We start from the raw sequence: 14,825 nt of genomic DNA on the forward strand, positions 1-14,825 counted from the left end.
TTTAAAAGGTCAGTTGTTCACATACGGCAGGTGGGGGGCAGGTATCTTCAGGAATTGCAGGGTGAATACCCTTTCCTATAAGATTATGCTAAGGGTTCACTGGCCAGATACAACCTATTGTCCAAACTGGAGTATTAATAATTGTGCTGTTACAACAGGCAGAACTACGACTGTCCCAGGCAAATTGGGATGTAAAGTCACCCCAGCTAGGGGACACTCCGGCGGCCAGCCCTGTCTTTACTCAGGCAGTGTCCCTTGTAACTATAACGATGAAAGTCACAGCTAATGTTGCTGTGAGTAGGCAGAGATGAGTGTGAACTATTTTACTTATTCCCCTCAGTAGCTCTAGAGAGAAGCAGATACAAACCCATATTGTTCCTGGAGGAGAGACAATAATAATAACATAGGAATTGGGGACTTAGAGAAGGCCAGGAATGTACTTGAAGGGGTTTCACTGGAGAACACACACTATTGACCATGACAACTCTATGGCCTCCAGGCGATACCCTTGCTGATCTATTTATCTATTTATCTAAATCCTATCCAGCCCCCAGGGCCTGCTCACAAGGCTGCCTGTAGGAAGCTTTCCAGGAGGACACCACTTCAAGGTCATTGCTTGGAATCCTTTTTATACTTGCAGTTAGCTCCACCTGATCCCCAGGTGAGTCCCACATAGTAATCTTATATTCCCAGAAGAAAAGGTAGGGAATTTTCCTTATTCTGTGTCTAATGCCATTCTCCAAACACAAAGGTCTTCTACAGATAGATGGATATAGGTGTAAATATCACTTACAGGTATACACACGAAAAAGCAGGTCAGTTTCATATATTAAAACTGGGTGAACTTGTCTCATTTCTCTGCATCTTGCTGGTGGAAGCTGAACCCCTATATCTTGACCATCGCTCTATGCTTTAACTCCCATAGTGGAATTTGTGCTATTCATGTGCTGCGTGTACTCAAAAAAAAAAAAAGTTTCCATTTTTTAATATTTTTAAATTTTTTAAGTTTAGAAAGTCTATTCATTAGAATCAAAATCACACATGGGCATGAACCCAGCTGAACTCTTTCTATAAAAGACCTATCCTCATTTTTGTATGTTATTTTATTATATAGCATCTATTTGTAAATTTAAAAAATAATCATTAAAAAGAAATGAGGTTTATCTAAAATGACAAAATTAAAAACTATATCTCAAGCATAAATAACCTGAATTTATCAAGTTAACCTAAACATGATTTTCATGATAAATTAACCAACAGGACAAAATAGAGAACTGTTCAGATATTATCGAATAAATAACACACCAAAAGAGTTTTACCAAAGATTTATTGAAGCAGAAAAACAAATTGTTTGGATACTTGCTGGAGGAAAAAAAAGCAGTTTTAATGGTATTCAAAAATACTTTTTAAAAAGTATTCTAGCACAAGACTTCTTCATAAACTAGATTATGGTGTAAACTTTTTTTCTAAATCTTTTAGGAGTGTCGGTGGTTAAGAACTAGAGCTTATTCCTACTCCGAATCTATCTTGCACTTTTGAAAAACTGCAGAAAGGCACTTGAAAGATGTTTCCTTTAAGATATGGATTTCTTTTTTATTCTTGCTGGTAATATATTGCTGCACTGAGTGTGTGCAGTTTTCATTCAAGATCATCGTGATGCTGAGAAGTTTCATTGATAACCTGTTAAAAAATAAAACTCGAATCAAATATAATACTATATACTAAAGATTAAATTATCCCATAAATCATGGCAAAGAAAAATCCTACTAAACGTATAATTTATCGTGCGAGTTGGAAGGTTATGTTTGTTCTGTAAGGGTTACAGCTAGGAGGGACTGATACGTATGCAAAATGCTTGTTCTTAGCCAAAAGGCCAAGAAACTACCTATACAAGACACTCTTCACCTACGGGCAATGTAAGTATCCAAGAGAATGCTGTGACTTGCAAAAAGAAAACTTCTTAAAAAACTAGGTTTATGAAGATGCTATAATAATCCTATGAATCAACATTTAAAAGCAATTAAGCCATATTAAAATGTACGGCAAGTACATTTCAAATTTACGTGCAGGGGAAGGTTTCATGAAGATTATAATAAATGGCAACCATTTATTTCCTGGCACAGAGAGGTAACAAGGAACTAATTGATCATATGGCACATCCTTGTACTATATAGATGGGCTTAAGGGTCTCTATATCATAAGCATGGAGGTCAGAGAAGACCATATGTCCAGGATCAAAACATATCTGATATTGAGGTAGTCTAGGAAATAACTTAAGGAAGGTTTACTCCCATTTCAATTAAGCACCATAGCAAATCCTAAACTAATCTGGGAGTTCAGGAAGAAGATGGCCATCTCGCCTTCATATCTAGGAGCCAAATAATTAGCTGGCTGTGTGTAGTGCTGGAAGAAGAGGCCTATTCCTTTTTTAGTAGGTGCGAGTGAAACCTGAACCTCTCAAATTACCTAGCTGTATCTGAGATGCAGATGTATTGATTTAAAATCAATACACATCAGTGCCTGTCTCAGGTTATTCCATCTTTGATTTAAAAGATACCAACCTGTCCATCTCTAGTTTCAACCGTCTTAATCAGAAGGGTCCTTTTGGAGTGGGTGTCAACCAGAGGGAGTGAATCCAGGTTAGTTTCTGAATAAATAAACAGTCAAAAATGAGTAAAAATGAAATCTTTAAAAAAACCAAGTAACCATTTTACTCAATTATGATTTTTTTAGCAATTGCTCAAAGTGCTACTTTCAAAAGAATTCTAGAGTATTTTTTGTTTGCAAACACGGGGCCTGACATACTTGAGCATCAGGATGACATACTACTTCTAGCAAGAAGAAATAAAATGGAGGTTACATTTAACTCAATGCATAGAATGCAAGAGAGTACTTGGGTTTGAAAATTATGGATGTTTTATAGAATTTTCTCTCATATGGCATTTTTCAGGTATCATAAAAACATGAGTGCTTTACCTTAAACACAATGGTTAAAAGCCACCAAAATTTTTCATAAAGGGAAATATAATGCTTACCTCTCAGGTTCAGGGAGGAAAAGTTTGGAAGAGGCAGAGAAATTCTATAAACAAAAAAAACAGTAAAATTGTTGAAAAACAACTTCAACTCCAAGGAACAAATTTCTATACTTCCTGTTTTCATCAAATAAAAAAATTTACTCTTATAATTCATACATTAGGGATTTGATCAGAAGCTTTACCCACGATTGGTCTCATTAGCATATTTATTTTATTACAAGCTTTTTCTCCACTGGGGCATGAACGGAGTGGCATTATAGAATGAGAAGAGTATAGGCTTTAGCAGAGTTGTGGGTTCAAATCCCAGCTCTGCTACTGATTAACTCTAACTAGGGCAAGTCACTCTCTCTGAACCTAAATTCCTCACCTATGAAGAGTGGAAAGTAGCTGCCTTGAAGAAATATTCTAAAGACAGATGAGGCAATACACGTGAAGCAAGTGGCATGGCACCTAGCACGCGGTGTCTGTTAATTCATGCATGCAAGTGTGGGTTCTGTACCTGCTCTCCTCGCCTTCCAGCAGCTTCCTGTAGGTGGCAATCTCAATGTCAAGAGCCATCTTAACATTGAGCAGGTCTTGGTATTCACGAAGGTGACGAGCCATCTCTTCCTTCATGTTCTGAATCTCATCCTGCAGGCGGCCAATAGTGTCTTGGTAGTTAGCAGCTTCGACAGCAAAGTTCTCTTCCATTTCACGCATCTGGCGTTCCAGGGACTCGTTCTGCAGGAGGTGAGAAAGGCTGCCCATGTTATTGTCCAGAAACCCCTAGCTAGTCCCATAACTATTAACAAACCATTTGCAATAATTTCCCTTCAGTGACAAATGGTGACTACTCTAATTTTCGGTGGAGAATACAAGTGCTAAGTACTTCTTATTAGAATCAAATGATACATGCAAGCTAAGACCTCACAGTCTCTATCAAGTGCTTTTTGAGTATGTCTTGATAACTCATTTTCTTTGCATTAAAATAGAAATTTCACTTGACATTTTATTCAGGTGTTGCCATTCACTTGGTCAATAGACTGGGTCATTACATTCCCTCTTTTCCTGCAGGGTTGGTACTCACAGTTCCTTTAAGAGCATCCACTTCACAGGTGAGGGACTGCACCTGTCTCCGGTACTCATTGGACTCCTGCTTCGCTTGGCGCAAGGCATCGTTGTTCCGGTTAGCAGCCTCGGAGAGGTCAGCAAACTGTCGGGAAGAAATTAGAAATATAGGTTGCCCACATTTCAGTCTTTTGACTCTCTGAGGAAAGGAAATCATTATTTCCATTCACTGTCTTCCAGGATAGGTCTAAATTTCAGTTTTAAAAGCCAAAGAAATAGCAGTGGCATACTGACATTGATATTTTCTGAGATTCACTCTCTCCTGGGCTCATTAAATATGGTGGAGGGCAGGGATGTGGTGTTGGAGTTTACTTGGAAGTAGGGCTAGTGGAAAGGGAGTCTGCTGTTCTAAAGGAGAGAATGTGAACAAGAAGTTAAAGCCAGCTTTGGACTGGAACTAAAAGATATTTGGGAATCACAGACAGTATGGTGTTTTCGGAACAATGCTTTTATTTTATTCGAGCCACACTAACTTGTTTCATACCTTGGACTTGTACCACTCTTCTGCCTCCTGAAGGTTCTTGGCAGCCACGCTTTCATACTGCTGACGTACGTCACGCAGGGCAGCCGTCAGGTCAGGCTTGGAAACATCCACATCGATTTGGACGTGTTGTTCCTGAATCTGGGCCTGTAGCTCTTGGATTTCCTAAAGAAAGAACAAACAGAAGGTCAGCCAAGCCAGGTAGGGAAACTGCTTCACCCTCATTCATTCATTAGAAGTTACTCCACTAACCTCGTCATGTAGTTTCTTCAAAAAGGCAATCTCTTCTTGCAAGGATTCCACTTTACGTTCAAGGTCAAGACGTGCCAAAGACGCATTGTCAACATCCTGTTTTGAAAAGAGAAAAGATAGGACATAGAAGATGAGAAGGTCTAAGGCTTATCTCATTTATTCATTGTAAATGAACCATCTGAACCTAGTCTCTTTACTATAGAAAAGGTGTTTAAAAGTCTTTTAGTGCTATAATATACTATGCTTTCTTCTCTTCATTAATTCATTTGAATTGCGATCCATTGTGTATACTTAAGGTGGCACTCAGACAATTTAAAATTAAATAAATGTCCACAAACATGGTAAACTGCACTCCATCATTACTGAATCCACATTTTACCAGTGACATTGAAAATTTTTTTTTTAAATCTAGAAAATCAATGCCCCAGCATTTTAAAGATTTGTTTTGTAAATTCATGGACTCACATGATGATGGGGTTTGGCCAGATCTCACAACTTCATGTATTCCTGAGTACAGGGAGAACAGAAACTTGTGCTTCAAAAGTTTTAGCTGCTTTTTCTATACTCAAATCTTCTGAAACTTATCCTCAGGCTCCAAAGCAAATATGTAGTTATCTGGCATCCAGGTTACGAGGCTAGATTTATATCAAGTAGCAATTTCATATTGCAATTCAGGGTATGCAATGCCACAGATGCAGTTCAGGAAAATAATGAATGGAAATGCAATGCCGAATTGTATTTGCTTTGCTTTCTCTGGAGCATTGTTCTCCTGACACTCCCCTGACTCATCCTAGAAGGGTGTGTCTATCTGTTTCACTTGCCACTGTGTCAGTTCAGTTACTTGGCCTGTTTCAGAATGACTGGTCAAAGCACTTGCGGATAATAAAATTATATGTAGAATTCTTTCTAATCTAGCTATCCCTCTCTGTTTCCACCATTTGCAAAGTGCTACGTTCCAAATCAGAATATGTAATCTTGCAAGTAAGATTTTATTTCCCCACAAGGGAATTCCATGAGGATTGCTCATCTTGTAAGAAATTATATTTGGAGTACAGTTGATAGTCTTACAGCACTAAACTGTTGAGACTCTTCGACCACCTTCATGGAAAAGTGAACGGGGAGTGGATGATAATATAAAGACCAGACTTGAGGAAAACATTCATTTTTGCATGTTAAGCCCTAAAAAGGATATAAAAGATATTTTTCTAACTTCTAAAAGAAAGTTCCATGTGGACATCTATTACATTGAAGAGATTGAGGAATTTTACTTAATTCCTAAACAAAGGATCTTTTATATTAATTTTGCTTTATATTAACTCACTGCTCCGCAAAAAACATAGGTGTGATGATCACCAATGCTCAAGGACTAAACTGAACCATACATCGCTGTGTTTAAATTAATTTGGTGCATGTATTTGAGCTTCAGAATATGCTTTGCAGCTAATAGCAGTAAATGTTTCCAGGAAATAAAACTATAAACTCTATTGGAAATCTTCCTGCTTTTGCATTCCAATTCTAAGTTAAAAATCCTTTTAAGTCCATCTAACTTTGGAGTAAAAACCCTTTACTTAAAATTCCATTTTTCAGCCTTAGGTTTATTTTTTTTATTTATGGAGAGAGTGCCAAAGAATACGAGAAAGGCCTCTCAAAATGCGAGGTATGCCTGTAGCTTTAAGAACTGTTCACATCACATACTTCACAAGTCTGGACCAGATATTAGATAACGGATGTTAGCAAATACTTGTGTCCAATTAGAACCGTGCTTGCATCATTACATATTCAATAAGAATGTAGCCTGTTGCAAAGCTTCTCTGGGAACACAAAGGCTCCTATTATTTCTGTCCAGAGCCACCACCCTTGCCAGAATGTCTGTATCTACATTCCATAGCGAAGCCCATAGAAACCATTAATACCCTTCAGCCGAGGGGACAGATGGCTCCTTTTCACCCTTATTAGATCACAAAATAGTTGTGCATAGTGATACTTTCATCTAACTTTAATGCCACAATAGAACTTGCAGAGAAGAAAAGAAACTTGCTGGCTTAATTGCAATTCATCTAAGTTTCTTATCCTCCAACATGTTTTACATTTTAAACTACAGGGCATAACTGTGCTTTTCTGTGGCCTTGTAAAAATTAGACGACTTGCGCAAACCACAATCTAAATCAAACTGTAACTGTTGGAAATCAGAGTGTCAATGTGTTGCAAAAATGAGTCAGGAAAACATTAAAAAAAAAAATCTTGAAACAAAGTAAAAATACTTTCTTTCTGTCCTAAGGAACAGTTTAAATCATTCAAGGTTTGTATTTTTTTTTTTTAATTAAGAGAAGCTGCAATCCGTGGTCCGTCCGCCACTAGGGGGCTTTATGCACTGCCGTGAAGTTTTGAACTTTTTAAGACTTGGGTTAAGTAACTTTTAGAATTGCCCGTGGGTTGGTTGGGTGGAGTCCGGCGGCTGCGAGTGGGGAGAGAGTACAAACCTGTCTGAAAGATTGCAGGGTGCTCTCGGCTTCCTCTCTCTGAAGCATCTCCTCCTGCAATCTGAAGCAGTTGCACATTAACCAAAGGGGAACCGGGAAACCGCCAGGGGCGGGGCGGCCACACCCAACCACCACGTCGCCCAGCCGCGCGACAACACCCGCCGCGCCACCTCCGCGGGCAGCCAGCTCCCGCGGCTTGCAGACCTGCTGCCCTCGGCAGGTTTAGCGGGAACCTCGGGAACAGAATAGAAAAACGACCACAGTCCCCGCACAGACCTGCCAGGAGAACCCCGCCCACCCCCCGCCCCCGGGAGCCTCTGCCATCTCTTTGTCTCGCTTCCTCCGTGGCAGTCCCCTCCTTCCTCCTCCCGCCCGGGGCCTGGCAGCCCGCCAGAAGGGGCCAGGAAACTTTCTAAAAGTTTGGGGGAATCGCTCTCATTGTGACAAAGGGACTTCAACTACAGACAAAGTGGTAGTTTTAAGAAATCTGTAACTTGCAACGGAGTGTTCTTGGGCAATAAGTGGCGGCGCAGAGGAAACGCCAACTGCAAGGTCTGGGTTCTGGGCGGGGCTGTGCCACCGCAGCCACAGCCCCTCTCCCCGCTGTCCCCGCGCAGCTGCCACCAGGGCCACATCCCCAAGGGCGTGGCAGCCCCTCGCAGGGGTGCCCCTCTCCCTCTCGCTCCCGCCCTCCCGAGGCCCCGCGAGTTGCGTGGGCACCGCCTTACTTCTCCCGGAGCCGCATGATGTCCTCGGCCAGGTTGTCGCGCTCCACCTCGACGCGGGCCTTGTCGTTGGTGAGCTGGTCCACCTGCCGGCGCAGCTCCCGCATCTCCTCCTCGTAGAGGTCCCCCAGGCGCGACTTGCCCTGGCCCTTGAGCTGCTCCAGCTCGGCCAGGAGGATCTTGTTCTGCTGCTCCAGGAAGCGCACCTTGTCGATGTAGTTGGCGAAGCGGTCATTCAGCTCCTGCAGCTCCACCTTCTCGTTGGTGCGGGTGTTCTTGAACTCGGTGTTGATGGCGTCGGCCAGCGAGAAGTCCACCGAGTCCTGCAGCAGCCGCACGCCCGGCACGCTGCTCCGCAGGCGCACGGCCGAGGAGCGCGTGACATACGCGCCGCCCGGGGACGAGGCGTAGAGGCTGCGGCTGGTGCTGGGGCGCAGCGCGCTGCCCAGGCTGTAGGTGCGGGTGGTCGAGGTCACGTAGCTCCGGTTGGAGCTCGGCCGGCTCGCGGTGCCGGGGCCGCCGAACATCCTGCGGTAGGAGGACGAGGACACGGACCTGGTGGACATGGCTGCGGAGGGTGGCGGTGGGCTGGGCGGCTGCGGTGGGGAGCACTGGCTCCGGGAGGTGAGGCGAGCGAGGGCGCGGCGGGTGTGGGCGGTGGGAGCGCTGCTGCTGCGTCTCTGGCGCGGGGACCCCGGAGCGAGAGTGGCAGAGGACGGGACCCTGCCGAGGGCTGTGTTTTTATAACCGGGGTAAGAAAGAGGGTCCCCTCCCACTGCCATCCCAGCCGCGGAGCGCGCCAGCCAATGGGGACCCGGCGAGAAGCGGGGCGGGTGCGCGGGGGTTTGGGGCGTGGGCGCTCTCGAGCCTTCCTACGCGGCGGCCCGGGACTGGGCATGGTCCCGTTACTTCTTGGGCTGGGCTGGCACTTGCAGGGGCTTTCCTGATGATGGCCCGAGCTCTGCTCACGCCCGGGTGCTGAAAAAGGCGGGGTCGCGCGGCGGTGGGGGGACCCTCCCGGGCTGGGCCGGAGGGGTCCCAGGCACAGAGCCAAAGGGGCAGTGGGAGCGGAGCGCGGCGCCCACAGAGCTGTGGTCAGCTGGGAGCCGGGGGAGGGGAGGGGACCCGCGGGCAGAGGAGCGGGAAGAGGGGGAGTGAGGGATTCAGCAGAGCGCAAGGCGCGGAGAGAGAAACAAAGAGCTCCTGAGATTGGAGCGCAGGGTGGGGTCGCACACAGCCAGGGACGCGGGGCTCGGGCCCCGCACAGCCTCGCGCACGCCCGCTTCGAGAGCGGGGCTGCTCCGGCCCGCGCCCCTTTTCAGCGGCTTATCTTGGGATGGGCTAGGGGAGGTTCTGTTCAGGGACCTAACGGGCTCAGTCCAGCTTCGGACGGCTGGAGCTGCGAGGAGGCAGCGGAGGAAAGCCCGAGGGAGAGGGGTGGGGTCGCTGAGTCACCAGCGGTGACTCACGGCGTCCGGCTGCCCCGCCGAGGTTGAGGGCTCCTAGCGGTGCAGGGGAAACCGTTAGACGAGATTGACTCAAGTGTGCACGGGCTCCGTGCGCAGTTTGTTCTAAGTCTCACCAATCTAGAGCTGGGCTGCAGCTTTGATGTGCGCGGTCCGGCCTTGGGTAGACGAGAGCGCCCCTAAGTTCTTAAGAACTCTCGCCAAAGCCTGGCTTTGCCCCAGTGCGCGAACTTCTCATTAGTAAGAAACTTCTGCAGACCCTGGAGAGCCGCCAAGCGCGGGCCTCCGGGATCACGAATTCAGTCCGGGAAAACTTTTTTTTTGCAAAGTTCCCTCCCACCCTTCCCTCCGGTCTCCTCCCGCTCTTCCCCCTCTCCTCCCCGCCCCCCACGTAACCACACCCGACTTTTTAGCAAGATCTGAAAGTTCTAGGTGAAAGAGGAAACTCAACGTCTGTAGTTTCAAAAGCACATTCAATGATCACTGGTTTTTCTGCTAGTGGAAGTCATTAAAAGTATAATCTGAGCCAATTAAAGAATTAATTAGGTGTTGCTTAAAAACCCCAGTTTGATTAATGCGTTCAAATGAAAGGCGATTATATAACGCAAATGACGGGCATGTTTGGAGGAAATAGATTTATGTGTGAATTTTGGGACAGCGACGCACAGTGCGGGATTCTGGTGACTTGTCCGGGGAAATGTCACAGGTCCTGTTTTGCGGAAGAATTCGTGCAATTGGCCTTGGAGTGAGAGGGAGAAAACTGTCCACGGAGCAAAAAACTTCGGGTCCAGGACACGGAGGGAGGGAGCGTTCGGATTCCGCCACTTTAACCTTTCCAGGGAAATCACTTAGCTCAAGGGTTATTGTTTCAATATTATTATAGTAACATGCAGAACCGAGTAGTTACCCGCCAGGGGAGATGAAGAAAGGAAAGGCGAACCAGTCTTGTGATTAAGTAGCAATTGAAAAAGCTCAGGTTTTTTTGAATATTTAGAAGATTTATGGGATACCGAAAGGATTGCCTGCAGGACGACTGTAAAATTGATTCTGCAGTGGATAAATAGGAGAAAAAAAGTCTTTCTCTTTCTTTTTTTTGAGGAGGAGGCATGGGGACGAGGGGTACAGGAGGTTAGCAGGCATTTGAGAAAAATAGAGTCAAATGAAGGATTTAGTCTAGCTTCTTTGGACAAGCTTCTTTCAGGCAACATTTTGTTTACGTCATCTGAGTGAGTTCTGGCAAACCGTGGAGCTGCGGGACCCTCTACTCTCCCCCAGCTCTCCTGCTGTGACTTTATTTTCTCATTCCCTGGGAGGCTGCAGGTCATTCTCCAAGAGCATTCCTGGGGCTTGGCGTCCTGGAGGACCAGCCTGTGCTCCACACCGTTACCATCTTGTTCTCTGAGAGCCCTTTGTTCAAGCCACTGCTCAGCAAATGTCACCATTGTGAGCTTGCCTGGAACCCTTAGGGTGAGAAAAGCGATCTCCCCTTGGGAGGAAGAGAGAGTGACCCTCACTCCTACATGCAATGTGGATCCCAGGACAATGCAGTAGCGCGGTCAGGGGACGCTTGCTGTTAGTCACTTTGGAAAATGAGAGTAAGGCAGCGGTGCAGTGTGGCGGCGGTTCCCTGTTGGCGCCATAGCAGATTTCCCAGGGCTGTGGTGACGTCTCCTGGGAAGAGCCCTGGCCCTCCTCACCATCTGAGGGGTAGCCCTTCCCCTTAACCTGTCCTTGTTCTGTAGTTTCAGGCTGTGATAGGCTGCTCTCTTGCCACAGCTGATATAGTTGCTTGATATTTACAAAATATATAAAATATATGTATGTACTGAACACACACACGTATCCACATGCGGTATTCACAGTGTCCTTCCTATTAGAAATTGCCACACTTCAGAGTGGACTGCAGGAGAAGTAGAAGCTGCAAAAACACTTTTACCTATTCTCGTAAAATGCATGAGGCTTAAGAATTCATTTTGTTCTGGGATAAGATACACAGCGCCTAGTGCAGTGTCTCAGACCAATGGATAAGAGCCATCAGTGGGAGAAATCAGTGTGTCTGGACTGACACCCTTGCGTAAGATAACTCACCCTACTATCTATGTTCTTAGGTACCTTTTAGAAGTAACCAGCATACAGACAGCCTTCTCGGTTTTCATATTTATTTTTCGATTGCTATGACAACCTATCTCAGAAGTATTTTTAAGTGCTAGACTAGGACACGGCTTTAAACGACTGCATGATGCAAGTTGTGTATTCATAAAGACGTGGTGGTGCAGTTTGTAGGCCAGGCGTAAACATGACCACATCTAAAGTATTAACAGTGATTTTGGAATTTGCAAGCTGTGTTGATGTCAGTTGCATTGGGTGACTTGAACTGACAGACCAGCCAGCCGTGTGGACAGGAGCTTAGTGGCCTATGGAGGCTTTGGGAAAGCTGGGTGGCAGGAGGTCACACCAAGAGGACAGCTGCTCACAGGACTGACTGGGTGGAATGTTAGAAATGGCAAGGTGGGAAAAGTGAGAGGGCGAAAACCGCAGCAAAAGCTAAAAGGCATGGAAATAGAGATAACAGTAAATGATATAATAAGTGCTTTAATTTTTGTGCCTACTAAATGACAGGCACTGCGTGTTGATTTAACTTAATGCTCTCACAGCATCCTGCAACATAGACTCAATCATCCATTTCACAAAAGAGACTAAGATTAAAGCCAACAATCTCCTCCTGGTTGTATAACTAGCAGATGAAGAAAGAAGGGGACAAGCATTTGAATTGAGGCCTTTCTCATTCTAAATGCACTTAATGCACTTGTCTTTTCTCTTTGCCTTCATGATGAAATTTTGCTTATTATCCACCAGTTCAATTCACACATAGTATTTTGGGGCCAACTATGTTCCAGGAACTGAAGAGACAGGATGGTTAACATGGATCTTTCCATGAAGGAGCAGATTCCTAGAGGAATTCGGCAGACACCTAGAATATCATATTTTTATGTTATTCAAATGATCCATAATACATAAGAAGGGAGATTTGTTTTCATCTGCACTCTAAACCCCTACTTTTATTTGTGAGTTAAACGTTTCCACCCAGTCTCCATTCTGTCTTTTCAGAAGCATCACATGCAAAATTGGGTTTAGCTCTTCTCTCGCCCTAAAACCCACCAACCACAGCAGCTTCCCTTCCTAATTTCCCTTTCTATTCAGGCCAACACAGCAAAGTGACAAGATTGGACACTTTCATCATTGCCACTTCCTTACTCATGGATCCCTCAGATCCAATAGGTGTCACGTACCACTGCTTGCCGGATTTGCTCCTGTTATGTTGCTGCCACTCACGTCCAAGCCATTTCGTACATCATCGCTGCAATAGTCCAATTGGCTTCCTTTCCTTCGGGCTTTCCTTTCTCCCACCAATGCATCTGTCTTTCAGCTGTAACCCCCTTCTCTTAAAAACTTTGTTATTAAGACTCCCCGATGATCCAAAGGGAATTGCTCACCCCATCACTAGAATGTAAGCTTCACGGGTGCAGAGATTGTTCTCTCTTTCATTCACCATTCAATCTCCAACCGATGGAGAAGAGGCAGGCATATTTGTTGAATGTATGAATTAATTATGAGTAGTTCATAGAAGGAAAGAAGGGGGAGTGGGACTAATATTTACTGGTGCTCGTTATGTTTAAGCACTGTGCTAATCACTGTAGCCATGATAACATTTAATCTTTATAAGGTATTATGAATCATAACTTTCACTTGTTTAATCAGAACATATTTATTGAATATTTGCCATGTGCCTGGCACTCTGCTAGACACTGGGGAAGGTGAACAAGGCAGTCATGGCCCAAAGCTTCTTGACATGTAGAGTTGAGTCTGCATGTGCTTATGTTTGGCACAGAGAGACAATACTCAAGCAAAGGAACAAACAAAATAGTCGCAAGTGATATTGGACACACGTTTTGCTGAAGAGGAAGTTGAGGCTCAGAGCTAACATGTGGCCTTTGAAAGCTATGCTAAGTATGCACAGCCGTCCGCATTTTCCACTGTTCCCCACGAGGCAGCAATTTGAGTAGGTCCCCAAGCTCCCCACTATTCCATGAATATGCCGTATTTTCCCCGCCTTCCGGCCTTTCTGGTAGTAGTCCACTCAACAGATAGATGCATTCATTTTTTTGCACTGCCTGCAATGCTTCTTAGTATATTCAGGTTAGTAAGAGACTTTTTATGCCTCTAGGGAGCTGATAGCCTTGTAGAAGAATTGGGAAGCATGTACAGACCTGGAATGCATAGCAGAATGTGGTAAGTGAGTGCTGTGGGAAAGACAGGAATGAAATGCTGAAGGGTTTGGATGAAGAAATAATCGCATCCATTTGGGGGAGACCAGAAAATGTAGTTAGAAAAGGTGGTATTTGAGGAACGGAAACAATTTCTACAGCTTATCATGGTAGAGTAAGGATGCTTTGCGCCGATGAAACAGTCTAAAAAAATTGTGTAGATGAGAGAGTGCTAGGGACCTTTAGGGAACCAGCAGGAATCTCAGGTTGCTGGATTGTGGAGCAGTTGTAGAGGGGGAAGGGAACTGAAAGCTGCCATGGCACCATGCGTTGGAGTACGAAATGGCACAGAGAGGAGTTGATAATTAAGATGGTGGGCAGTGGGAATTCACTGCAATTCTTGACTAAGAGAAAGACATGTTAGTAGCTGTATTTTAGGGGGTGGAGGCTGAATTGGGGAGGCTGATTCGAGGACTGCTTGTGGTAGATAAAGTGAGTTGGTAAAGGGAGCTTGAAGCAGAAATGACTACTAGAGGTTGTGAAGTTAGGGGGAGAACAAAATCAAATGGGCTCTGAGCGTTCTGGACAGGGTGACTGAGAGAATAGATGCATTCTAGGCAGAAATATTTAGGTGGGAAATTAATTTGAAGTGAAGGTTGGTTTTTCAGATCCCCTAACCTGGAAGTGTCTTCTTTTGTTTACATAAATTAAAATCGCATGAAGTTGAAGTATAACTGGATCATGTGGTTTTACATTTTACAGCATTTCTAATCTGTTCACTTAAGGAATAGTTAATGTTGATCATCTTACATTGTCCTTTGGCTGCTTTGAGTATGTTAGTCTGGTTTCCACAGCTAATTTAAAATCAGGAACTTCTTCAGTATTCTCTAAAACAGTTTTTGAAAGATCAGAGAAAAAGAAACTTAAAGCTACTTTCTGAGAGATGTCTTTGAACTTTTGGGGAGGAGCAGATAATAGTTCTCTATAGAACTATGTATATTTTTAACTTTATCT

At 44.6% G+C, this 14,825-nt stretch overlaps 1 protein-coding gene across 1 annotated transcript; it reads right to left on the reverse strand.

Annotated features, from left to right (window-relative positions):
• Window positions 1-1,310: 1,310 nt before the first annotated feature.
• On the reverse strand, window positions 1,311-8,840 carry VIM (vimentin). The gene is made up of 9 exons (XM_012660913.1): window positions 8,084-8,840; window positions 7,356-7,416; window positions 4,876-4,971; window positions 4,627-4,788; window positions 4,102-4,227; window positions 3,535-3,755; window positions 3,036-3,079; window positions 2,562-2,647; window positions 1,311-1,680 (listed from the first exon to the last, which is right to left on the reverse strand). The coding sequence occupies exons 1-9, from the start codon at window positions 8,644-8,646 to the stop codon at window positions 1,639-1,641; spliced, it is 1,401 nt and encodes a 466-aa protein (XP_012516367.1). The 5' UTR covers window positions 8,647-8,840; the 3' UTR covers window positions 1,311-1,638.
• Window positions 8,841-14,825: the final 5,985 nt, after the last annotated feature.

This window comes from Propithecus coquereli, unplaced genomic scaffold, assembly GCF_000956105.1.
Source record: "Propithecus coquereli isolate 6110/MARCELLA unplaced genomic scaffold, Pcoq_1.0 Scaffold69, whole genome shotgun sequence".
Taxonomy (NCBI): Eukaryota; Metazoa; Chordata; class Mammalia; order Primates; family Indriidae; genus Propithecus; species Propithecus coquereli.